The sequence below is a fragment of the Emydura macquarii genome, unplaced genomic scaffold (genome assembly GCF_026122565.2).
Source record: "Emydura macquarii macquarii isolate MOO-44397 ecotype Brisbane River unplaced genomic scaffold, CSIRO-AGI_Emac_v2 contig_1045, whole genome shotgun sequence".
Lineage (NCBI taxonomy): Eukaryota > Metazoa > Chordata > Testudines > Chelidae > Emydura > Emydura macquarii.
The window spans coordinates 14018676-14046504 of NW_027131182.1; the positions used below are offsets into that span (position 1 = coordinate 14018676).

At 37.3% G+C, this 27829-nt stretch overlaps 1 protein-coding gene across 7 annotated transcripts in view; it reads left to right on the forward strand.

Annotated features, from left to right (window-relative positions):
* The window catches only part of NIPBL (NIPBL cohesin loading factor), a 281327-nt gene that overhangs the window by 202465 nt on the left and 51033 nt on the right, over window positions 1-27829 (forward strand). For all 7 annotated transcript variants that reach the window (XM_067545538.1, XM_067545537.1, XM_067545539.1 and 4 more), the window contains 12 exons: window positions 221-292; window positions 385-474; window positions 1910-2013; window positions 3794-3880; window positions 11455-11686; window positions 14123-14274; window positions 14748-14828; window positions 17225-17325; window positions 20790-20928; window positions 21128-21210; window positions 22993-23125; window positions 24810-24953. In XM_067545538.1, the coding sequence (XP_067401639.1) occupies window positions 221-292; window positions 385-474; window positions 1910-2013; window positions 3794-3880; window positions 11455-11686; window positions 14123-14274; window positions 14748-14828; window positions 17225-17325; window positions 20790-20928; window positions 21128-21210; window positions 22993-23125; window positions 24810-24953 (1418 nt within the window). The remainder of the gene's footprint in view (window positions 1-220; window positions 293-384; window positions 475-1909; window positions 2014-3793; window positions 3881-11454; window positions 11687-14122; window positions 14275-14747; window positions 14829-17224; window positions 17326-20789; window positions 20929-21127; window positions 21211-22992; window positions 23126-24809; window positions 24954-27829) is intronic.

A 27829-nucleotide genomic window follows, 5' to 3' on the forward strand; every position in this document is an offset into this window, starting at 1 on the left:
GTAATTCATGAGTATTAAAGTACACCTTACTCAGTATAATTAATATAACCCTTCCATGTATTCCTAATATAAGCATATCAGATGTGGACAGGCTAGTCTAAAGAATGTTGTTCATGGATTTTAATATTCATGTATCCAACTTTTACAGTATATTTTAGGAAACTAAACAAAAGCATTTGTTTCAGATATCTTCATTTTAAATTCTTAATTTGTTTACTAGTGGCTAGAAAAATGAAGAAAAGAGAAAAACAGAAGAAAAGGAAAGCTTATGAACCTAAACTAACACCTGAAGGTAAATTTTTAGAAGGTTGAATTTGTTGTTTTCTTCAGTTTATGTTGTCTGTTATATATAACACAACTATATATACTTTTCTTTTTCACCAGAAATGATGGATTCTTCAACTTTTAAGAGGTTTACTGCTTCAGTAGAAAATATTTTGGAAAATTTGGAAGACATGGATTTTACTGCATTAGGTAATATGCCAGAAATGTCTTAACTACTGTTTTTTGTTGTACAAAACCACATGAAGCCTTTACAGAATTTGCATCTAAGTATTTTATTTCAGAGCCCCTTCTTTGTAACTTGGTTGCCTCTGGTGTGTACACTGGAAAATGCCTCCTTTCTCCTCTTTGGCTACCACCATGGATAAGCTCCTCCTCCATCCTCTGATTGCTCTTCTTCCTCCAACGTTGGTTCCCTGAAGGACTTAGAAGAGAGACAATCCACAACAGATGCAAACCTTAGGCTTCTGGGGTGGGGAGACTATCTATTCGAAATGTGATTGTCTTCTGATTTACACCTCATTTTATGGGTCATCGGCAGTGGTTTTTGAAGATGGTTTGAGAGAGAATGCTCCTAAGGTATTTAGTAGCATAATTGCCATTGAAAGTTAATGGAATTTGTGCTCCTAAATCTCTGAGGTGCTTTCGAAAATCTTGTTCTACCCCAGCTAAAGCACTAGAAATTGTATTGTAGCAAATTGAGTTTTGACATGTGGATGGAGCAGATAACCTAATAGCTCTTTTCTAGCTCTAGTGCTATAAAAATAAATAAACAAATAAATAAATAAAAAACCTGTTGCTTGTACAAACTATGTATGCAACCAGTAACTTTTCAAACTATTGAATGAAATTTAACTGAAGCTGGTTTGGAATTTTCTGAGGACACTTTGACAGAAAATATTGATTTGTCAAAACCAAAACTGTTAGCGGGAAAGAATTAGATTTGAAAAATCTTCAAGTTGGAAAAAAATGTTGGAAAAGTTTCAAATATTGAAACATAACATTTCAAAGATTTGAAAACAATGTTTTGGTTTTAGGTTTTAAATAACATTTCATTTTGAAATTTTAGTTAATTTATACCAAAAATGGTTTAAAAACATAAGTATTAACATTGAAACAAAATGTTTTGATTGACCTATTTTGAATTTTTTTGGTGGGGAGTTATTGGGTGGTAAAAATTGAGATTTTTTGCTTTTGGTCCCAATTTGGAATGGACATTTTTTTTTAAAAATCTCAAATTCATGTGAGATGTGAAAATTGTTGCCCACCCAGTTCTAATTATAAGCTTTAGCTATTTTATAAAACATTCAGCAATTTTATATACATTTTTATCCAAATTTAGTCCAAAAATGTTTAATTGTTTAATTACACCCATATTTCTTCTAGATTTACGTTTTTGAGACAGAGTGATAAAGGGGTTAAATGTACTAGTTATGAACTGCTTGTTTTCCTAGACATTTTGAAGTACTTTGGCTAAAGATTTTCAGAAATGGGTGCCTGAATTTAGGCTCCTAAATCTATATTTATGTGCCTGAATAAGCAGCTTATTTTTCAGACTAGTGAATTTAACTGGAATGAATATAAACTGTCTCTCCCCTCTCCTCTCTCCCCCCCCCCTTTTTTTTAGGAGGTGATGATGAGATTCCACAGGAGTTGCTCCTGGGAAAACATCAGCTTAGTGAGTTAGGTAGTGAATCTGCAAAAATTAAGGCAATGGGCATTATGGACAAGGTATGTCATGATCTTAAAAATGAAATTGTACAAAACACTTCAGTGTTAAATGTATAAAATACATTTCCCCTTTGTAACAGTGTTCTTTCTCCTCCCTCTGTGTGTCTGTGCCTCAATTTCCCTTCTTTCCACTAGTGGTCCTCAGTGGTCCTCAATATTCTGTGCTTTGTTGAACTGAGATGACATAGCTAAAGGGTTATGTCACGAAGTCCACCCTTTCCAGAGTATTACAGCAGTCTTCTTCCAAGGCATCTCAGTGGATTTCCTTTTCCTCAGGCCCAGTAACCCTACATCCCTGTTAATACAGGGTTCCCCTTCCTAGCTTAAACAATATCTGTTCCCTCAACAGCTTATGACTTCCTTTTTATGCCCTTCTGGGTTTCACTTTTGGGGTTTACCCTGTTGTAGTAGTTGTTGGTATTACCCCTCTAGGATACAAGTATGGGTCCCCAGCCCTTCAATTCTATGTTGTGGAGGGCTGTCTATTCTCACCCTTGCTACTGTCCTGACTCTCTCTTTCCAGGGCTGCTTCTTATGAAGACTCTTAGTTTCCTTAGTATATGAACCCCTTCCTTGTGGTTTTCTGTGGCCCTAGCTCTAGGCCTTCTTTCTGGCTTTATACACAGGTCCCCCCATTCCTCTTCCTGGGCTGAGTGCATCTCCTTCCCAGATATTTCCAGGCCTCAGGCCTTGCTCCCTACAAGTCTCTTTAGGCCTCAGCTTCTACTGGCTGGAGTTCTTGCCAGTTCCTACATCATACTGAATACAGAAAGCTCTTTTACAAGGTGGTTGTATATCTCCTGATGAGTCATGATCGGTTAGCCACTTGAGGTCTAGCTCTCCCAGGATCCAATTGCCTTAGAGGGCTGAGTTCCAGTAAGACTTGAACTAGTGGCTTGCAATCTTTAAGAGGGCAGTGAGCTCCACTAATTTCTTGATCTTAATTGTGTAGAACATGAGTAGGTCATGTAGAATTATTTTTTTTCAATTCAATTCTTCAAAGTTAGTAAATATTTTGAAAATAAAATACATATGCACCAGTACCAAAACCGTGTTCACATTGTTTTGTGCTTGTCCATAAACTTGAGACTAAATTTAAGGCAAAACTTTCTCTAGCCACCCAGAGTTCATCATTAGTGGTTGACTTTGGCAAATTCTGATTCCTGGCACCAGGAAGATAGCAGTGGCAGGTATACATAATTAAACATATTCCCATACATTTTTGCTAGTTAGAAGTGTAATCTGATTAAACAGTTTTTGTGGAAAATGTTCTAATTAATGATAAGAACGTAACCTAAATTTCTAAAATTACATTTTGATGAGAAAAATACAATTAATTCATAATGAAAACTGACTTCATACTGTGGTTTCTTCAAGATTTTTGCATTGGGCAATTCAACTGACAAATCAAATTCTCTAGAAACTACTAATAATCCCCATATGTGTTGTAAATCTACCCACTCCCCATCCTCCTCAACAAACAGAAAGCTAATGGAATGTTTTCATTTATTTTTAATTTCTACACAGACATCACCATTATTACTATTGCTTAATATTAAGTTTTATTATAGGATCAGAATCCTCGTGCAAGATCGTGGCCTTACTGTGCTAGGAATTGTACGTACACAAATTAAGATCCTACCCCAAAGCATTTACGATCTAATTTTAACACCAGAATTACATAGTGTGCCATATTTTCCATGCACACATTTGTTTTACCACTTAGAAATAATTTGTTTACGCTCTTTCTGCTATTCTGATATAAGTATTTTTATTTTAGCTTTCAACGGATAAAACAGTGAAAGTCCTGAACATCTTGGAGAAGAATATTCAAGATGGCTCAAAGCTTTCTACATTACTAAACCATGTGAGTTTCAGATGATAGTTGTTGACATCACTATATTTGATTAAAATATGCACTTTCATTTTAATATCAAGTGGCAATATTTCCAAAGTAATTTTGTTTTTAACTGTAAAAGGTTTCTAATTTAGCTTACGTAATAATAGGGTGTTAAATTTTAGTATTTGATGCAAATTACCCTAATTCCTTAAGCAACGCGACAGGTAGTTGTTAATACTTGCCTAATTATATTGTTTCTACGTTGTTCTCCTTGTTGTAAAATATTAGCTATTTAAAAGAGAGCAGATTAGTTGTGTTTATTTTTTTTAATTTTATTTTAACATATTAGTGTCATCCTGTGATTTTCCTTGGCAACTGGTAAACTTGCAGCCAGCATAACTTTGTTTGGTACATGCCCATTAAACTTCACATATACCATGGAAGAAAACTAAATTTTTATGTAAAGCAGATTCTCACCATTTAGAATCGAGGAAGCATTTTTATTTGACCTTGATGGATCTACTCACATGCTTAAAGTTAGTATCTGCATAAGTACTTAAAGGGTTGAGTGAGAGCTATAACCAACCCCCCCAAAGTTATTCATGACTTCAGTGCATTTTGCAAAGTTATTTGTAGGCTCTTTTAGTTAGAATATCGATCTCTAGAGGGGTTTAGTTCACAAATGTCTTGTAATTATTTACTTTTCTCTTTTTCAATAGATTAAATTTTTGTGACAAGATGGCAAAATGTCATAGTTCATCACATACCAAAATGTTTATATATGTAAACTATAATATTAATACTTTAAAAATAAGCTGTTTCTATCACATCACACACACACACACACACACACACACATATATAACAATGTACAAAGAAGGGAGCCTCTGGACTACTTAGTGTGTTCTTTTGGAAAATCAGTACAAAGGGTGCCAAGTGTGTAAATTCTGCAGGCATCTTTTTAAAATAAATTGGATTTTCCATGATTATCACTTCTCAGAATTTGTTAAACCATTTCTTGTGAGATAGGAGAATTGAACCTGTTTGAGGCAGATAGTGACTTCTCTATAGCTATACCAGCAAACCCTCCTAATGGAGATGCAGTTTACAGCAAAAGAGTTATTCTGCTGCTGTAGCTTATATCAATTCCCTGAATGAAATAAGCTGTGTAGGAAAAATAATTGTTTGTTGGTAGAACTGTGTCTACATGGGACTTCTCTGGCATAGCCATGTTGGGGGGGGGGGGTGTGTGTGTGTGTGTGTGTGTGTGTGTGTGTGTGTGTGTGTGTGTGTGTGTGTGTGTGTGTGTGTGTGTTTTGTTTGGTTTTTTGCACTCCTATTCAACATAGCTCTGCTGGCAAAACTTTTAAGTGTAGACCAAGCCTGAGGAAAATGGTAATGGACTGAAGTTAATATATATGCCTTCGTATTGGAGGCATTTGCACTTAATTAAAAATGGACATATTAAATATATCGGAATATTTTATTTATCTTTCTTTTAGATAGGTGGTGGTTTCTTCAAGCTTCAGTACACAGTTCCAAAATGTCTTTAAAAGTGACCTGCAAAGTGGAGGAGAATAAAGGCTGCTTGTTCCTTTTTCTACTTTTTCTTACTATGTATGAAGAAAGGACTGAATTTTTATTGTTTTTGTTCTTTAAAAAAAAAAAAAGGTGTTTTTTTGCTTTCTGCATAGCTTTTTCCAATAGAAATTCAGGCCCAAACTTACCTCTGTATGACTGAAGAGCTAGTGAAATGGTGACATCATCAGAACGTAGACTGAAAGATGAGCAATTCAGAGGACAAGGGATTTTTAGTTGAAATTTTTGAGTTTTTATATTTTTAACAATACACATTAACTTCAACTTTGTCAAATAATTAGCCTCTTCACTCTTTCTGTTAATGTGTTCATTGTTCACAGTTAACATCCCTGATGTCTACGAGGGGTTCGCCAGCAAAACCAGAGAAGAGTAGACTTAAGATTCCTAATACTTAAGTCGAATTAAAAAAAAAAAAGAAGAAATTTTAAATAAATAAATCACCTTTCAGGCCTTTCTTTATACAGTATAAAGAAGGAAAGGATTATAAAGAAGGAAAGCCCACTTTTTCTAATAAATCTTTGCAGATCTCCTTTAAATTTTCAAATATACCTGCCAACTATGCATAAAATAATGAATTTTAGACTCTGCCACTCCATCATGAAGTATACTCAACTCTAAAATATTATCAAAACTATGACTTAGTTATGCTAGATGCTGTACATACAGATAAGAGAGCACCCCTGCCTTGAACTGAATCTAAATAGACAAGTCAGAAGAGAGAACTCCAAGGGCTTTGGGTAAGTCCAAAAGTTGGGAGAAAGGAAATATTATTTTCATAATTTTACAGCTGGGGAATTGAGGTACAGCAAGATCAAGGTTCCAATTTAGGAGTTCTTTTTAGGAGCATCTACTTTAGGCGTGTGAATTAACCCCATTGACTTCAGTGAGATTTAAATATGTACTTAAAATTCTGCCTGTGATTAAGTGCTTTGCTAAAAGGATACCCTTAAGTACACGGCAAATTGCTTTACTGATCTGGTACCTAAGAGACTTTCTCAAGATCCATCTTAAGTAGTTTGCAGCAGAGCCATCAATGGAAACAATATCTCTGGAATCCCAGTGCATTTTATTAATCACAAGACCAACCAGTGCAACTCAGCTGGTGCAAATTTTTTCCCAAAGATCCCTACGAGTATGTCTATATTGCCCAAAAAACCACCAACAAACAAAAACAAAACAAAAACACAACACCGTGTGGTAGAGAGTCTAAGAGTCTGAGTCAACTGACTGGGGCTCGTAGGGCTTGTGCTACAGGGCTAAAAATTAGCCATGTAGATGTTCCAGCTTGGGCTGGAGCCTGGGCTCAGAAACCCAGGAGATGGGTCTCAGAACCCATGCTCCAGCTTGAGCAGAAATGTCTATGCTGCTACTTTTAGCCCTGTGTCACAAACCCTGTGAGCCTGAGTCATTTGACCCAGGCTCTGAGACTCACTGCCACAGTTTTGTGTGTGTGTGTGTGTGTTGGATGCAATGAACGTATACCCTAGGGTACAAAAGTTTGTCTGAGTTGGTAGTTGATAGAAGAGTTGTATAGGACAGTACTTTCAATCTCTGGGAAAGAGGTGGTTTCTCTCAGGATTCTTTAGCAATTCCTATGTCTGTTTTTAAGGCATAGTTATTGATGGGTCAGATCCTCAGCACAATAATGATGACTGATAGGGGGAATCTTCAGACTTGAGAGGGAGAGTGGGAGAAAATAAGGGGTCAGAAAAATCCCCATGATTTCCATATGGTTTATAAAAGCCTTTCTGCACTAGAGTTGCATATAGTGGTAGAAACTGAAACTGGTCAAAGCAGCAGTCATAGGTAGGCTTGGAAGAATTAGTTTTTTATTGGTAAATGCTAAAAACCATAGATTTCACCATACTTTTTTTAGTCAGTTTGTGTCTGTAATTTCCTTTGATGATGATAAAAATTTACAGACAGTAAGAACAATGCTGCTTGAGAACTTGAGAGTTCGACTTGAGGGTATTTACTTAGAATATTTTGACATGTGATGTTGACAATTTTCTGAATCTGTGTCTACAGTTATTAACTAATAATTGTCGAACAATCCCCATCATTTCTTGCAACTATGAACATTTGAATAGATAAAAGTAAAAAAAAAATGCTTAAAACCCATAATTTTGCACAATTGTGAACATTTAAATCAATAAAAATTTAAAAAATATGCTTAAAAGTAAACATTCATGTTATCAAATGAATTTTTTTTTAAATCTGATTCTGCTGAGCCTATTCATAGGGGATATAAAAATAACACCTAGATTTGATACAGCACTTTTCATCAGTCAATCTCAAAGTTCCGCACAGTCTTTAATGTGTTCATCCTCTCAAAACACAACATAGTACATCTAAAAAAAAAAAGGAATTATTAAATCAATTAATAGAAATTTTGCTTGAAGTAATTCAGCCTTTATTGATGAACATAGAAATTCCTGTTCATATTACTTACCCATGAAAAATGTAACCTTTCTGTGTGCCTCTGAAGGTGATTACAAGTCCTTAGTATCTCATTCTAGTTTTTTGTTGTTGTTCGTACTTTGAGTTCAAAGATGACCATGACATGTTTGGTTTCTGTTAACGTATGAGTGGCTAATCAGGCCAATTTGAGCTTTGAGCTGTCTATGGCACACCGAATAAGAGGTACCACTATGGATTGCTTGATTAACAGCAGACATGCTGCTGTTGTGAGATTACCACTGCTGGTGCTTCTCCTCTGCCTCAGCAGTTCTCCTCTGCTCATAGACTGTAGCTCCAGTATGGATGAGGCTTCGCCAGGTAGAATGATCATGAGCGAGATTTTCCCACAACTCTGGGTCAATGTTGAAACTCCCCAAGGATAACTTGACGGTGTCCTTGAAACATTTCTTTTGGCCTCCCTGAGAATGCTTTCTCTCATTTAGCTCGCAGTGAAAGATCTTCTTTTGTGGTTGCTCATCTGACATGCTGGTGACATGGCCTGCTCATCTCATCTGTGATTTCATCAACAAAATATGGATGCTTGGAATGCCTGCCCATATCAGAACCTCAGTATCTGGAACCTTGTCTTGCCATCTTATCCTCATAAGTTTCCTTAGACAGCCCACATGAAAGTGATTCAGCTTCATAGCATGGCATCTGTACATCGTCCAAGTTTTGCATGCATATATCAGAGTTGGCAACACTGGCTTTGTTAGAGTTTCAGGGTTTTTTTGTTGACTGATGCCTCTATGCTCCCACACATAGTCTGCCAAAGGCCACGCTTGCTTTAGCAATTCAGATGTTGATTTCATTATCAATGTAAACTGCATGTGACAGTGTGTTGCCAAGGTAGAACTTGTCCACTGTCTGGAGGGTTTCACCATTCACTGTGATAGTAGGCTGTATGTATGGCTTTCCTGATGCAGGCTGGTATATCACTTCTGTCTTCTTCATGTTGCTTGTGAGACCAAAGTTGTCACAAACTGAAGAGAAATAATCTATACTCAGCTGCATATCAGACTCAGATTTGGCATTCAGGGAACAGTCATCAGCAAACAGAATATCACAAACAGTCACTTCCTGTACCTTCATCTTCACCTGTAGTCTCCTTAAATTGAAGGGCTTGCCATCAGGCTGGTATTTGGAGATGGAAGTGATGAAAAGCATCTATAAACATGGCAGAGGCCTTCATAGTGAAGTGGGTTGGGCCCAACACACAGTCCTGCTTGACTCCATTGGTGACTGGGAATGGTTCAGATAACTCACCGTCGTCTGCAACCCAAGCGAGCATGCCATCATGGAATTACCGAACTGTTGCAATGAATTTCTCTGGGCAACCAAATTTTGCCATGATCTTCCAAAGGCCTTCCTAATTGACTGTATCAAATGCTTTTGTCAGATCAAAGAAAGTCATGTACAGATTGGAGTTTTTTTCCTGGCATTTCTCCTGAAATTGACGAGCTGCAAACACCATGTCTATAGTCCTGCATCCTTTCCTGAAGCCACACTGACTCTCAGGCAGGAGCCCTTGTTCAACGTGTTGCACAAGGCGATTCAGCAGAATTCTGGTGAGAATTTTGCTGACTGTTGAAAACAAGGAGATGCCCTGATCATTATTACAGGACTGTCTGTTGCCTTTCCGCTTGTACAAGTGGACAATGGAAACATCCTTGTATTCCAGGGGCATAGTTCCTTGAGTCCACATTGACAGGAGCCATGTGCAAGCCTCAGTCCATGTAGACTTCTGCTGGTATAGTATCTGCTTCAGGTACTTAGCCATTTAATAGCAGGTCAATCGCTTTCACAGTTTGTCAGCGTTGGGAGATCAGCTAGAGATATTTTGATATCAATCTGGGTGGTCGATCAATTGCCTCCTCAATAATAGATGATTGTTGGTTGAGGATGCTCTTAAAATGTTCTGCCCATCTTTGCAGTATCTTTTCTTTGTCAGTGAACAGGGTGGTGTCATCAGCATTCAGTATTGGAGGTGTTTCTGAAGATCCTGGATCATAGATTGTCCTCAGAGCATCATAGAAGTTCTTCATGTCATTCCTATCTGTGTAGGACTGAATCTCAACTGCCTTGTTGCTCAGCCATAAGTTTTGTATCTCTCTAAGTTTGTTTTGGACAGCCCTCTCGATGTTATTGAAAGCTGCTGCCTTAGATGTTGAAGTGCTGTCTTCTAAATAGGCATAATAGAGCCAATGTTTCTCATTCAATAGTCTCCCTGTGTCAGTATCGTTTTCTTCAAACCAATCTTGGTGTTTGTGGATGGAACCAAAGGTATTGGATGCAGCCAAGTACACAGACCTAAAGGATGCCCAGTTTTCCTTGACGTTCTTAGAGTTTGCATCAGTTGTTACAAGCTGGTTGCACAGTTCTTCGACTAAAGCCTGTTTCACAGTCTCCTGTTTCAATTTGGAAATATTAAGCTTTTTGGATGCTTTTTTACCTTGTGGTCATCCACTAGGTTGTATCCAAATATTCAGCTTGGAGAGTTTGGCCTGTGATTAGTCCAACATTCTGCACTTCTCATGGCCTTTGTTACTCTAAAATCCTATCTGTTTCTTCTCCTGATGATGACATAGTCAATGAAATAAATGCCAGTGGAGCATGGATGCATCCAAGACATCTTATTGTGCTTTGACAAGCAGAAGACTGTATTGTTGATAAGGAGATCATGTTTGGCGCATTTCCTGAGCGGGAGGAGCCCGTTGCTATTGCATTTCCCAAGGTTATTTTTTCCAGTGACACCTGGCCGTGTCTGGTAAGCTGCACCAATTCTAGCACCGAAGTCAGCAAGGATGATGGGCTTGTCTGCCTTCAGCACTTCTCAATAAGAGACCACAAGTCTTTTTAAAATTTGTCCTTAATCACATCTGGGTTGGTTATGGTGGTACATAGGTGCTGATGGTAGTTGCATATCTTTTCCCACACTGTGGGAGTCTCATTAGCATGAGTCTATCATTTACACCCTTTGGGAAATTCATAAGCTTGCTAACTAGCTGTGTTTTGATGGCACACTCAACACCAGATTCATGTCGCTTTTCTTTAGTATGGCCACTCCAGAAGAAGGTAGCCAGCTCCTTTTTCAGTGAGTTGTGCTTCTTCAGCTAGGTGAGTTTGTCACAGGGCAGCTATCTGGATAGCATCTGTCCAGTTCTCTACCAACTAGAGATGTTCTTCTCTCTGGTCTCTCTGCTGTTATGCAGTCCATTAATGTGCGTACATTCCAAGCACCGATGGTGAGTGGTATCACCTTTGTCTTTTTTAATTTAGTGGGATATCAACATTTTTGCTACTTGCCAGTTAACAAAAATATATTTTACATTTATAATATAGGCACAGTGCTCTGATTTATAAATGTCATATAATATTTAATATGTATATTTATAAAATAACCTTCCTTTGAAGTATATTTTATTCAGCAGGGATAATCTGCAATATACAGAAATATAATATGTATTTTTAAAAACAGATTTAATTTTGTCTTAATGCATACTTTTTAGAAAATGTATATAACTTTCTATTTTTCCTTGTAGAACAATGACACTGAAGATGAGGAAAGATTGTGGAGAGATCTGATTATGGAGAGAGTTACAAAATCTGCAGATGCCTGTCTTACAGCTATCAACATTATGACATCACCCAATATGCCTAAAGCTGTGTATATTGAGGATGTAATAGAAAGAGTTATTCAGTACACTAAATTTCATTTGCAGAATACCCTTTATCCTCAATATGATCCTGTCTACAGAGTGGATCCTCATGGTGGTTAGTATGTTAATAGATAAATGAGATTGCATGTAAGCAAATGTGATGCATAAGATTTTAAATGTGACCAGTCTTAAGTGTGATGTGCAAACAATTTCACATCCCTTGACACTGCTATGCACTAGATTCAAGAGCTAATCTTAAGACAGCCGATGACGTTCCCCTACTGCAATGTGGACTGGTGAATCGCTGTATCACCCCAATCCCCCTCTCCCAGAGCTTGTCTTACTCTGCTTTGCTGTGTGAACTCCCAGTCCTGGGCAGCTAACACAGCCACCAGCAAACAAGTGAGTGAGTGCTCCAAGCCATGTAGTGGTATGGCCCCAGTCAGTACCCCCAGTCCCAGACGCAACCCTAGGAACCTCTGTCTTATAATGTTCAATGCTGCTCACTGAACACTGCAAGCTCATATATTCATCAATTTATCAAAGAAATTGATATGAACCAGCCTTGTCACTTCAAATGGAGTCTCTGACATACCTTAACCCAAATGCACTGTTTTAGGTAAAATAAGCAAAACAAATTTATTAAACTACAGAAGGATTTTAAGTGATTATAAGTCAGAGGAAGGCAAGTCAGGTTTAGTCAAAATAAACAAAAGCCAAATATATTCTAAACTAAACTTATCACTTTCAAACTCAGATGATTCTCACCACAGGCTGGCTGGATTCATTTCCAGCCAGGCTCTCCCCCTGGGTTAGCACTTCAGTTGCTTGGGGATGTTTGTAGAGGGAGAGAGAGAGAGAGAGACAAAATGCTAGGTGACAAACAATGTCCTGTATGGTTCCCTCCATGCCCTGAGTCACTGAGGTCCTTTGTGGATTCCTTTGTTGATGTGTAGGCTAGTCCTTTGTTCCTGGAATGTTGAGCTCAGTTGTTCTATGCAAGCCTTAATGAGGTGTGTACTGTCCTTCTGCTCAGAGTCTTGCTTGGATATGTTTTAAGCCATGAGACACATCTTTGGGCATATCACATAGTGGAGCCTCATAACCATACATATGACATTGCAACAAATGTATTAGTAGAACAACAATGTTCAGTACATCATGAGCATTCCAAAAACATCTTACATGACATACTTTGTGTTAAACAATACACAATTACACTATAATGATGATTAAGGGGGCTGTAGAGTGTCACACAGCCATTTTCAGTGTTCAGTGAATAAAGAAGGATGAATGAGTGCTACATATGATTTTGAGGAAAAAAGCTGCTGAATGGTAAATTGTAGCCCAAAATGACAGAGGTAATGAAACCCATCCTCCTCTGAACCAAGCAGTGTGTAACCCAAAAGGTCCACTCTTACTTCAGTGGCAAGACCTAACCCACTAAAAGTTGGTGCCTAAAATTAGACTTCTATATTCATATATTATGTGCCTAAGTAAGTGGTCTAGTGTTCATAATCCCTGAGGAACCACTTAATGTCAGTACTTTTGAAATTAGAGTGTGTGTTCAGGTATATAATATAAGAGGTGGCCACAAAATGGAAATCCCCTCTAGCAAAAAAAATTTCACATTTATGGGGGAAAAATATTGTCCTGAACTGGGACAAAAAGTCAAAAATGCAAACTTTTTTAATGGGAAGGTATTTCAAGAAAAATGCTGTTTTTCAGGAGAGCTTTCCTGGGCTACTGGAGAGGCAGAGAGCTAGAACACTGAGCCTATCCATCTGCCTTACCTGATATCCCTTGCTTTGGTTTCCTGTGAAGCAGAGAGCCTGGCTGCTCCACCTCCACACCTTCCCCCATAGTACTGGGAGCCAAAGAGGTAGATAGTTGGTGTACTCAGCATCACCAGTTCCTGAGCTATGGGAGAGATGGTCAGGCTGTGCATCTTGGTTCTCTGCCTTCCTGGAACTGGGTGGGAGGGAGGATTGGGAGCCTCACCTCTCTGGCAGCTAGAGCTGGAGGTATAGTGGAGAGGCTGGGGAAGCAGAGAAATAGTGCATTCAGTCTTGGCAGCCCTCCTAGAAGGCTCTTGTCAATTTCACTTTCTGAAGTGAAATTGACAGGAGCCTTCAAGGCAGGCATCATTTTGATTTTTCCAGATGGCACATCAAAACTTTTTGGTAAAATTGACATTTTTCTCTGGTAAATTTAAATTTTGTGAAAAGGAAATTTTCTGGAAGCAATTCCTTCTGGTCAAAAATTCCCATCTGGTTCTAATAATATATGGATATAGGAGGTTTACTATAGGTACCATCTTGAAAATCTTGGCCCAACAATTCACAAAAATTATTAAAAAATTATCTGAAATAACAAATCCCCCCTCCCCCCAATTAGTGCTGTTAAATAGAAATTACTTTTCTGTCAGCATTTTGTGCTAACAAAAATTATAAAGTACCTTTTTTTGAGAAAATCCTCTTGTTCTTAATGTTGGATCAAATGTAACTGAAAGGTTTGAAGATGAATCATTTTATTTTACTTTATTTTCTAGGAGGTGTTTTAAGTTCAAAAGCGAAGCGTGCCAAATGCTCCACCCACAAGCAGAGGGTTATAGTAATGCTGTATAACAAAGTTTGTGATATTGTTAGCAGTTTGGCAGAATTGCTAGAGATACAGCTCCTTACTGATACAACTATTCTTCAGGCAAGTTTAATCAAAATAATTTCCATCTGAGAATGTTTTTCTTTCGAAGTGATTTTGAAGTTTGACTACCACGGCAATAACTTAAAAGTAAACCAAATACAATCTAGTTCAGCTAAGGTAAATCACCAAAGTGACTGCTCTATAGTCAGAATACTGTAGCTTCATTATTTTGACTATCTTGCTAGTGATCTTAAAATGTGTAGTTTTTTTAAAATGTGTAATATTTTTAAAATAACACTATTAAAAATGTAGACTACCTAAATAGAGAAACATTTAATATTCAGAGTGAAAGTCTTTAGTGAATTCATTATAAAATTAAGATTAAAATTATAATATCGTTTTACCAATAGCAAACAAGATATACCTGTAAAGCAGTGTATGTATTTAATGTGTGCATCCGGTTACATCAAAGTGCTTACATATCATTTTAGTGGCAATAATATGTATTTACTGTCATTTCCTCCTGTTGGCAGGTATCCTCAATGGGAATAACACCTTTTTTTGTAGAAAATGTCAGTGAGCTCCAGTTATGTGCCATCAAACTAGTGACTGCAGTGAGTACTTCTTTAACCTATGGACAAGCTTAAGGATTTAGTGATATTGCTGTTTAAAAATAAAACATACACATGGAAAGAGACATTAGTTCATCCATTTCATCTCTCCACCAGTGCACATTTTTTCCATTCTAGTAAAAAATTTGAATTTTGAACTCATTTTATTCTGCGCATTGTATATTTTTTACATCAGAGTGGAGAAACATTATTTAATCTATTTGATCCTTTTTGGTTTGTAGATTAGTTTCTGAAATCCAATGGGACATTCCACTAAAACTAAAAGAAAATAACAAAACTCTGAAAAAAACTAGCAAAATGTGAATTTAAAAAACCGGTACCTTATTAGGTTAATAATTTTGTAATGTTGTGTCTTTGTCTATGAGATTATAATTAAAATAAAACTTCAAATATATCGTATTGTAACTAAAAAGACTGTAAACAATTTTGTCCCCCAAATATTGTATTCAAATCAGTTTATATATGTAATTTTTAAGAAAATCATCTCAAATAAGTAGAACTTCCTACACTGTGTTCATACCTAACTCTGTTTGTTTCTTTTGTCCTTGAATTTACAACATAAAAACCTATGACATCCTCATCTCACTGTTTATTGATATTTGAATGTACTTAGAAGTAACTGAATATACAGACGTAGATCTGTTGAGTAAAAAGGTGTCATTTTTGTAGTTGTACATCAGAGTAGAACTGGACTTGAAAGCATAGTTCTGGCTGGATTGTGACTCTTACCTCATTTGAAACACACAAAATTCAAGGAAGTTCAACCCAGCAGAAGAAGTCATGTATCCAATTTTATTTGCATAGTTGTTTTGTTTTTCACTTTTTACATTAAATCACTTGCATGTTTATTTGAACTTGGAGAACCCATTTCTTTTCATACCTTGCTCTGTTTTTTCCTTTCTTCAGCATAATAATGATAGGACTTGTCTACATGAGGAAGCTATTGTAATATAAGCTACAGTGTGAATTTAAAGCACAGTAGTTTTTCCACAGCTACTTCCTGTGTGGACTATGTTATTCTGCACTACATCACTACATTGTGATTTGTCTCCATTCACTGAATTACCTATTCCGGGCTACGTCCCTATGTAGACAAATCCTTTTAGAGACTGCATACAGTTTACATTTTGTAGGTTGTAAGGTCTGCATTTAGACAGAACAACATTTTCTATTTAAAATAAATACATGTATTTTGATAAAATAGGCTTACAAAATAAATATTGAAAATGAAGTTAATATTCTAACTTAAAGTAGCAAAGGCAAAGAAATTTAAAGCTGGCTATGACTTTGCTTTTGAGTTACCTTGAATTTCACACAGGTAGAACAACGATCTTGGAAAACTAGGATTTTTTTTTTTAACATTTCTGGTTAAGGACTTGGTAAAAATAAATAAATAACATCTTGTACCTACAGTAAATGCATGTCATGAGATGAAAATGCATGTTTCGTCTCTATATTTTTCACCATTTCTCTGACAGTCATGGCTGTAAACATGTTTGAACAAAGATGGATTCTAAATCATGTTGATTAGAATAATTAGACTATACAGCAAAACTATTTTTTGTGCTAGTTTCAAACCATAGTATGACATACTAAGGGCTGTGCTTTCTATATTTATCATACAGGAGCTCTTTTGGCCTTCTCAACAGTGAAACATGCTCATATAATATGATCACAGAATAAAAATCAAAGCTCTATCCCTGCCTTTTTTTAAGTGGCACACTTTAGTTTTTAATAATAGTATGAAAAAACCTTCACTGTCTCCTGTCCTGTTCTCAAAGAAACCTAGCAATATGATTTTCCTTAATGTAGTTTCCAGGTTTATTTAATTTTTTTTCATGAGCAAAATTTCTGGAGGTCTGCATTAGTATAAGATCCAGAGCTAGGAATAGCAATTTATACTTTTCATCTGAATATGTGAAATTGTTTTCTTTTGAAAATTTGGGTGGGGGGAAATCCATGTTGTAAAGTGATGCATAAAAAATAACATTTTAAGGACAATTATATATTGAAAACAAAAAAACCCTCTTAGAAAGCTTTCAGTTTTAGAAGCAAGTTTGTTACATACTATATTGTCAATCTTTGCAAAGGCAATATATTCAGTGCTTATAAAAGCAAAGTCTGTCTAAACAAAGAATAGCTAAACTGAACTGCCTGCCCCCATGTATTGAAAAAAACACTGCATTACTCAGATACCTGTCTGTCACTTGAAGATAAAAATACCTGTCATCAAAAACAGGTTGTGAATATTTGTATGAATACAAATATAGAAAGCAGTTGGTTTTGAAAAAAAAAAGGTAATATAATGCTATTTTGGTTTTCTGTAAAGCATAACCACTACTTACATATATCGTTTTAAATCCTGTAATTGTTAACAGGTGTTCTCAAGGTATGAAAAACATAGACAGTTGATACTGGAAGAAATTTTCACTTCACTTGCAAGATTGCCAACAAGCAAAAGAAGTTTGAGAAACTTCAGGTAATCTCTGACACAAATGACTAACTTCTACATAATATCATTTTAAGTATATAAATGTAGGGGGTTTAGATTTTACATTGTCTATTAATGATTTTTATAAAAACCTACAATTCCACAAGATGCATTCAATTCTTAATGAGATCAAGAAAACGGTTCTACGAATATGATTTATCTTTTCCTGAAAGAGCTGTTACAATGGGAGGAAAAGTGGCACAGTTATAGGACAAGGAATCTGTTTCCATGGTAATTATCTGCATTTCCTTTACTTGCATCTGTGCTTGGTTTTTTACTATTTATGGGACACTAACAGAGAGAGACACAAACATGCAATTAAGTACCTAGCTAGAAGAATAAGTGAGCCTAAGTGAAGGTATGCAAATAGAAGTTTCAAGCAGGATATTTTCAGAATCTGGATACATGGAGCCATGTAATCCTCCCCACTGATAAAACCTGCAAGGAAGGAGTTCTGGAAGAAAATTTGGGAAGATGACCTCACAGAGCTCCCATCACATTTTCTTCTTGGGAGGCAAGATTACCTTTCCATGGAAAAGAATGTGGAGCCCATCCCACAAATATGATGGATACTCAGGAGGCCAGACCACCTGCACAGAGGCTCTGTCTCAGTACCAGCTTTGGCCCAGGGCAGCAACCACTCTCCTAGGACTTTAGAAGCAGAGTTCCAATCTCCATGAAAACATCCCCTGAACCACAGTGAGGATGAGGTTCAGGTTAGCTTGCTAAAAATATCAGTGTGGATATTGTGGAATGGGTGGCAGCTAATCACTCGAACTGAGACCGAGAGACCTGGGTGCAGCTAGACTGAGCTATCACTGGGGCCACAACAGCCATACTGCTATTTTTAGTGTGCTAGCTCAAACAGAGCTAGCGCAAGTCTGTCTGCCTGCACTGGGAATCACACCACCCAGCTGCAATGGAGACATTTCCAGTAAGGCTTCATAAACCAGAGAAGCAGAGGGATAAGCTGAGTCTCTAAAGCAGGGGTGTCAAACTCGATGATGGTGATGGGCCAAATTCTCATAAACTGACCTTCACAGGGGCCATGCAATTCCCTCCGCCGAAAAATTGGGGCCATCTTTCCCTTTTTGGCGGCGTGGCATCACCCCTTTTCGGCGGCGGGATTTTGCGGGAGACCCTGTTGCCGGCTGACTGCATTGCCGCTTTAAGAGATTTCTAGGCGCGATACCCGCCGCTGAAAAATTCAGAGCATCTTCTGTTTTTCGGTAGTGGGGTTCTGCGGAGGAAGGTATTGCCGCTTTAAGACTCTCTTAAAGTGGCAATGCCCTCCGCTGACAGATCTCTTAAAGTGGCAATGCCATACGCAGAGAAATGTGTCAGAACGTGGGCCGGATCAAAAAGGTTCGTGGGCCAGATGCGGGCCGTGTATTTGACACCCCTGCTCTAAAGTTTCTGAAGATCCTAGCATTCCTGAACTTTCCAGACCAGTCTATATTAATGTTGGTGACCAGACAGGCCTTGGGAGCACCATGGAAAAATAGCCCTTTCTGTTGGTGAACTCTGAGTCCTGGTGTGAGGAGCAAAGAATAGGCACGTGGATCCCATCAATAGCCCAAGTACAAGTTAGCAACTACCAGCTGTGCAAATCTATCAAGAAACTGTGCATTGCCAAGCTTTACGACCAGGGGCATCAGCACCCTCTTCATAGCAGAGCATGTCTCCACGACAGCAGTCCGGACAGTTGATCTACCAGCACCGATCTGGTTAGCCACTGATCAATGGCAATCAAGGGTAGCAAACATCCAATGGTAATGGCCAAATGCTTCTCGATGGTGAAGAGACATGTCAGAGTGGTGTGCTGCTGCTGCAGTCCTGGGGTAAACTCTGAACAGATCTCTAGGAAAGTAGCTGAGCCTGAAATTCTGCTACCACTACTGGTCATTCTAGGTTTGCAACACTATCTTTTCCCACTAGTCAGTGCTAGTTTCCCTGGCCCGAAATGGTAACTCCACCAAGTGAAGCTGATCCAGGAAAAGTTCATCCACTAGTAGCTGCTCAATTTAACCTTTCTCTTCCATCTAAATGGGTGCAGCAGCTGACTCCAAAAGCCATCCAGCTCCATGACCACAAATGCAAGTGCATTAGCCTCCCAAATGACTCAGGATCACTGCTCACAGCAGTGTTTCTTTCCACCATGCTGGCTAACAGCAATTTGAGAATTGCACTAATTTGCAAAAGACAGATGAATCATGGGAATTTGCTAGTTTCACTCCCCCTCACAAGTCTCTGAATTGTGATGGCTTCTTGTGGGTATCCCACAATGCACCATGACAATAATCCCAGAATACAGAGACCCCAGAAGAAGGACAGTTCACTATGGGCTATGTGCTGTGTGCTTATTATGAAAAAACTGTGTTCTGTGGACATACTGACTCAAAGCAAAGTAGTTTAAAGCTAGTTGCATGGGCACACTTGTTTTGTGAGAGTTATTCTGCAAAAGTTAATGTAAAAAATATATTCTGCAAAAACTATCTCATGCAGACAAGTCTAAATCTCAGAGAGGTTTAAATTAGCCTTGTGTGGCTGTTCCAGTTCAGCTGTGTTATACAAGAGCTTTCTCCTTCACCCAGCATGTCTAATTGCTCCTGAAGTCATAACTCTGTGTTTGACCTCTGTTTGTCATAGCAAATGCTAATGTCACATATTCAGCATTCTGGTTTATATGCTGGATCATATAAAAAGAGAAGAGTAGAGGGAATAATATTTGATTAAATAATAAAGATCTGGTAATTTTCCTTGCTACTTCAAGTGAATCTAAGTTTTGAATAAGATTACCACGGTTTCAATTTGTCCTGGTGGCAAAAATTCCTCTTGAAGGAACTTTGGCATTTAATTTTTATATTTTAATTTTTCCCTCATGGTCAGATAAACTTTAAAATGTTTTTTTTTATGGTGTGAAATGGTTGTTTCAGTTTTCTTACAGTGATACCCCTTACATATTGTTACATATCACGCACTTTAAGAGCGTTAAGGAAGGCACTGTAAAATGAAAAGTAGTATTTTATCATACCAAAATGACTTGTTATACCTTCATGATTTAATAATGTCATAGATAAGGGAATAATTTTATCTGTTGCTTTGGAGTTAGCATGAGAACAAAATATTTTGAGTACAAACACATGATAGATGTTGATCATGTCACTTAATGCGCTGTTGGAAGCAGCTCAGATGATACTGTGATGAGAGTTGTACAATAATCTATATAGGATAGAATAAACTTATTATGGACCTCACAAGAATGGAGTTTATTATATTTTGTTTTCTTCCTTTGCAGTGGATTAGTTGGTAAAGTTCTAGGTAGACGTTTAGAACTCCCAGAGAACATGTTTCTCAGGTTTTAATAATTTAGGTAGGTAGGAGTTAGGGTTAAAAGCCCTTTCTATCATCATTACAGTTAAGAGGGACATGATGTTTGTTTTCGCCAACAGGTTAAACAGTAGTGATACTGATGGAGAGCCTATGTATATTCAGATGGTGACTGCACTGGTTCTACAGCTTATTCAGTGTGTTGTGCACCTGCCATCAGTTGAGAAGGATTCCAATTCAGAAGAGGAGTCAAACAAAAAAGTAAGATCCTTTAAAGAGATATGCAACTGTTTCATGCAAGTGTATGCATATGTACTTGTTTTGTAACACTGGTCTAGCCATGGACCAGTGTTAATGTATGTCCTGCATAAAAACACGATGCACTGAAAATGCTGGATTGGAGGTCATGTTTTCATATATTATTATACATTCAACAAATTAATTTTGCTGTTGTTTTTAGGTGGATCAAGATGTCCTTATTACTAACTCATATGAAACAGCCATGAGAACAGCACAAAACTTCCTTTCCATTTTCCTTAAGAAGTAAGTGCTATCACATCTTTAGTTGTGTTTTATTGTGTGTGGTTCATAATTACAATTTTAACTCCATTATAAACTGAAATTTGGTACTTCCTAATGTTTTGAAATTTTAATCAAAAGAAATTTTTGTGGAGAAAGTTGGAGTTTTAATTGGACATGGTATTTCTAAATGTAGGACATTATGAAAAGAGATTTTTCATTTTAGGAATACTTTTATGTGAAATTCTATCTTAAAAAGAAAATTCATGTTTATTTTATTCATTAAGCCCCACTGGGAACTTTCTCATGGAGCTTTGAATTTTGAACTTCTTAAAGATTCAACAAGTCTTGATAGTCACTAAAATTTCTTCATGAATCTTTAAAATTCTATAAAAATTTATAACATTTATAAAATCTGCAACCTGCAATTGCAAGCACCTGAAATCTAGTTCAAGCCTATAAATTTTTAAGAAAATCTGGAAAAATTAGTCACTTCCATATAACAAATAGCTCCAGCTAAAGAAACTTGCAAATAGTTTAAAATTCCATGACAGTTAGCTCTCTGCACAGAACTTCTTATGCAGCAAATTTCTATAGAGAGCTGTTTTTACATTTGTGAATCTGCAGGAGATAGCTTATAATATAAATATAATAGAAGAGGAAAATTTCAGCTTTCACCAGAGGTGTTGCATTATTTACCAGAAACATGATTTATTGATTAAATAATTTAGGGCATACTGTACTGCCATAACAACTAATCAGAATTAGTATAAAGGAATTAACCTACTTCTTTTATTAAACTAAAATTAAGTTTGGGAATATTGAGATCTTAAAGCAAAAAGATTCTACTTTATAGTGCAAGGAAATTTGAAGTTTCTGTAAATATTCTTCACTCTGACCCTTCATCCCACCCCACTTCCATGTTTTGGTAAGAAATTCATTTACTCCTAACTAATCTATTTGTACACTTCCTTATGACTGCGAATCTTCAATGTTTGGTATATACCTCTGAAACACTGTCAGATCATCACATGCCAGATTCTGATTTGATCTTTCTTCACTGCACCTGCCATTTATGGGCCAGAGATACCATACTTCATATCACTCTTTATGTTCAGGCCAGAGACTGAGTTGAGAGAGAATACCTTCTGAATGCACTATTCCAGTATGAACTAGAGAGACCTAATTTGCTCTATACATCGTCTGTATGCAGACTTGAAACGCTATTATATCTAATGTATTCATCCTGCAGATACAAGCAATATCTTCAGGTTTATCTCATCCATTCGACATCCATTCATGTCAGGTGCCAGACTACCAAATTCACCAAAATAGACTGAGGCCTTATTTCTTACTCATGGAGGAGATATAGGAGTCAGCACATATGTAGAATTTGTAGTCAATATGTGAGAAGTTTCTAAAATTGGTATAATTTTTATTATACATTAACATCCCCATTAAATACTAAGAAAACTGTGTATCCAGTACTTGGAATCAGTGCTAGATAAAGAAACAAGAGACTGGAGCAGGAAATGAATCCTAGGTCTCTTGCATTGTAGTGTGGAGTATTGAAAGGGCTAGTCTCGTGTGTCCTACTTTTCGATATGAAGTTTTAACTACTTTTACTCTCTTCTTTATAGGATGTGTTGTTGAAAAACAGCTAGATGAGGATGATTCTTTCTTTTGACATTTCAGGTCTATCTGAAATAGATGAGAAATAGATGTATTTTTGGAACAAATAAGGTTGTTGACCCTCTTTAGTAGATGATGATGATTATAAAATTTTCATTGTTTTCATTTAAACAGATGTGGTAGCAAACAAGGAGAAGAGGATTATAGGCCCCTGTTTGAGAACTTTGTTCAAGATCTTCTTTCCACGGTCAACAAGCCAGAATGGCCTGCTGCTGAGCTGTTACTTAGCTTATTAGGAAGGTTGTTGGTAAGAGACTACAGCATTTCCAAGTTATTATAATGATAAAAAGTGCTGCACATTGCTTATTAAATTTTGCCATCTTCTCAAAAAGCTGTCTCAAGATAAAGATCTGATAGTGATAGTGGAATGACCAGGTCTAATGTCACATAGGTATTCTGGCTTTGTCATAATAAAATTGGCAATGACAGACAGAGACTGAACATCCAGTCAGATGGCAGAAAGATCTGGCAAGAGATTGATATGGGTGGCGCTCAATCTGCAGACCATCTATGTTCCTTTGGGATTTGCCATGATGATGATTCCTTTTCATCATAATGAAAACTTATTTATTTTTACATAATCTTTGATTAATCTTTAAATGTTTGTGTATAATATATGATGTTCATACTTCATTTAAGAACTTTCTGCTGATGTATATCAATATATCATATAATATACTAAATAGTATACAGATAGTGGAGTTTAGGTTGGAAAATTGTATTATACAGGTAATTTGAAAAAAGTGACGCGATGGTCTCTGTTGCTCAGTTGAGCTCACTTACATTCTTCTATGAGGGATATTTTTCACATTTAAATTCCGAACCAATATCTGCAGACACTCATATTGGGTAAAATGCACCAACATCTACAGATATTTATATATGATCGCTTTTCTAGGCTGATTATATAGTACAATTCAGTAAATTACTATTCAGTAGTTTAGTTTTCTCGCAAGTATAGCACATTAACATAGTCAGAAAATGCTATGATACAAATAAATAAATTAAACGTTGTAGCTGATGTGGAATGTCTGAAATTCAAGAGTCACGTTGTGGCATTGGCAGACATATATTACCAGAGTAAAGCAGTAATTTGGACCTGTTCGTAGACAATAGCACAAATAATTTATAGTCATGCCCCTGATTAAGCCAGCTGGATAGCAGTTTGCAGTTCATTGATGTACATGTGGCAGGTAGGTTACATAAATGTAATATTAATATTTACATAAATAAATAAGTGCCATTCCACTGTTTATAAAAAAAAAAAAAAAGCATCCTCTCTAGTTATATGATCAGAAGTTCCATTTAAAAAAAATCTCAGGAATATTTTTGCTGGGAGGGGCTCAGTGATGAAGGAGATGAATTTGATATTAATGTTAAGATATTATATATGTGGTTATTAGAGCAACAAGGTGGTGAGATAGTATCTTTTATTATATTTTTATTAATTTAAATTCATAACTCTGCTACACACTTAAAACCATGGACTTACACAGAGACTGGTTTTATGGCTCATTACAACAATTTGTAGTATACCCTCACTGCCTACTAACCCTCAATTGCCTTCTTCATTTTAAGTTGTCTGCCAGGACATGTGTTAATCCCTTATGCTTAACAGTCTGTTCTGACTTGTTTAGCTCAGACACTCTGGTTTCCTTCCTCAAAGAAGAGTTCTGTGGAGCTTGAAAGCTTATACCTTCCACCAACAGAAGTTGGTCCAATGAAATATATTACCTCACCTACCTTGTCTCTCTCATATCTTGGGACCAACACATCTACAACAATGCTGCAAAAAATATGTGGTTATTGTAAATTATATAATGTATTCAGTTTATTATTTGATGAATTCCTGAATAAGAACAAATAGTATATTATGAAAAGCACTGCAGGTACAGAAATGAGTAGTTAACATTTTATCCTGCTTCTGTTAGGTTCATCAGTTCAGTAACAAGTCTACAGAGATGGCTTTGAGAGTGGCATCGCTTGATTATCTTGGAACTGTAGCCGCAAGATTGAGGAAAGATGCGGTAACTAGCAAAATGGATCAAGGATCTATAGCTCGGATTTTAAAACAGGTATATGTAAGATCCATATGATTTGGTACTTGGATAACAGATGGAGACATTTAAAATATCTGAAGTGCTATTGTACTCTGAAAAGTAACTATGTAAAAGTGGCATTTGGAGATTCCATCTTTATTATCTTTCTGAGACTTCTTCATAAGATGTACTCGCCTGATAAATAAAAATGTGTTTCTAGCTACCAGCCCTATAAACTCATCCTGGATTTTGAGACTCAAGATTGGGCTTTTTCAACCTCTCACATGATTTTCAGTAGTAAGGATTCTGCAGGCCATATTAGGCCTCAGATGCTCCTGTGCCAGCCCTTTATCTTCATGGAGTTAAAACTACTAAACAATTCTGTTCTACTGTGTGATGATGATGCACATGAAGGAATAGAATCTCTCTCACTCCACTCTCTTAAGACGAGTAAAAATCATTTTAGTCATTGAAGTCAGAAAATGTGTCTGAACACACAAAAGGAGCAGATCTGTTGATTGAATTAGAGCTACTTGCACAGGCATTAGAGAGAATGAAACTAGTATAGCAGTAGGTTCAATTTCCAAATGATGAAGTCAACATTTTTTTGTGCCATCAGGACTGGTTTGGAATTCTGTTTAGAGGATATGTATTCCCAAGTTTCTATCAGTGCCGCTCATTAGAATTACTTCCATTTCTAAAAAGTAGGCAGCAGTTTTCAGTACAGGGTGTTCCTTTTTTGTTCTCCATCATGCCATGAGTGTTCACACAATACCTTGTTTTAGGCTGCCTGTTTAAAATGCTATGGATTTACATGGTTTTTTTCCTGGACCACTGACTGGATCAGGCATAGTCACGCCTGGAGTTCAGTGGTCATTTCAAACTTATTTGATCCCAGTTTCACTCCCAAACTTAAGGATCAGGAGTCTGAAATTGGCTGTAACTTCACCCAAGGATGACTTTCATAGGAACCACTTTAGATGCTTCTGTGGCAGCTGTATTTCTACCAGAGAAGAAACTTATGGAGATTCAGAATATTTATCAACTATATGACCAAAGTCTGTTCAGTCCTTTTTGAGACTTATGGGTCTCATGACTCTGTCAGTTTAACTCACATCCTGTGCACATCATCAAATGAGACCTCTACATAACTGACTCAGCACAAATTATTCTTCCAGGAAGAAAGAATTTGTTCACTTCTCTCTATACCTGTAAAGATTCTAAGGCTTCTGCACTGAGCAGTATAGAAGACTGTTCTAAAAGGGGTCTCTTTCAGTTCCCCAATCTCCATATGAAATGGTGGTGGTAGGTATCTGCACCTTATCTGATGGTCCTGGAATATATCCATGAACTCAAAAAGTCAAGCCTATCACTGAATTCCATCAAAGTTCATCTGGTGGCTGTCATTGCTTTCCACCTAAAATGGGGGACAAGACACTGTTTACCAATAGTCAAGTGTTTCATCACCGGTATCCAAAACATATACGCAAATATTCATGCACCCACGACACCATGGGTCCTAAACTTAGTCTTACGTACCATTACCAAGCCTCCATTCAAACCATTGGCGACGTGCTCCCTTATTCATATGTTCATGAAAGTGTCGTTCTTAGTGGCCATAATATCTGCCCGATGTGTAGGAGAAATCAGGACATTTATGGCCTATCCACCCTACACTGTTTTCTGTGAAGATAAAATCATGCTACGACCACCCAAAATTTTTACCAAAAATTAATTCATCATTCCATATTAATCAATCAATCAATTTACCTACTTTCTTCCCGAAAGCATACAGTAATGCACAAAATGCATTAATGCACACATTAGGTGTGCAATAGCATTCTACCTAGACAGGAAGAAACCTTTCACAAAGACAATGAAACTCTTCATGTCTATAGCAAAATGATCTAAAGAAGCTGCCATATCTACCCAGAGACTTTCAAAATGAATAACAGGTTGAATTCGCTCATGCTACAATTTAAAGAACGTACAGCCTCCTCAAGGAGTCAAAACATACTTCACCAGAGCAATGTCCACATCCAGAGCTTTCCTTAATAACATTCCTATAGCAGACATATGCAGAGCAGCTACCTGGGCCTCGGTGGATATTTTCAGCAAACATTACACCATCGACCAGTTTTCTAGATCAGATGCTGCCATAGATCTGACAGTAGTGTCATCCATTGATCATAACAACTCAGAAGTCCCCTCCGCTAAATGAAGGGCACTGTTCCAGAGTCACCTGGAGTAGAGCACCCACAGGGACACCACTCGAAGAAGAGAAGGTTACTTACCTTGTGCATAACTGAGGTTCTTCAAGATGTGTGTCCCAGTGGGTGCTCTACTCCCGGTGTTTGGCACGTCCCAGATCGGAGATTTCCATCAGCACTACCTATGAGATCGCGTGTGCACAGCTTGTCTTGCAGCACCATTAGCACAGCATATTGCTATATGCTTATCCCTGATGCCATTACTACTCAAAGTCCTGCACAAGTTGAAACAGGAGAAATTGGTAGCTGTCTTTATAACACCATCGTGGCCGAGATAGATACGGTTCAGAGAGCTGGTTCACATATCTTAGCAACAGCTTCTTCAACTTCTCTTGACAGTGAATCTGCTCACCCGAGAGATGGGATATATAACTCACTGGAACATCTTTGTGCTTCACCTCAAGGCATTTAGCTACTAGGTGGCTCTCTGTTACAGAATACAATTGCTCTCCGACAGATTGACCAAGACAGGATGGGGTTTTCTCGCCTTCTCCACAGTAGGGTGGGGGCAGATATGAAAAGGGGTCAGGCTATGTTGTTGCAACTCGTTATGTAGGCATGGGGCAGATGTCCATTGCAAGTACTCTATAGTACTCAGATAAAATGGTTTGGTGAAGGATTTAAAGAGGTGTTCTTTAAAGG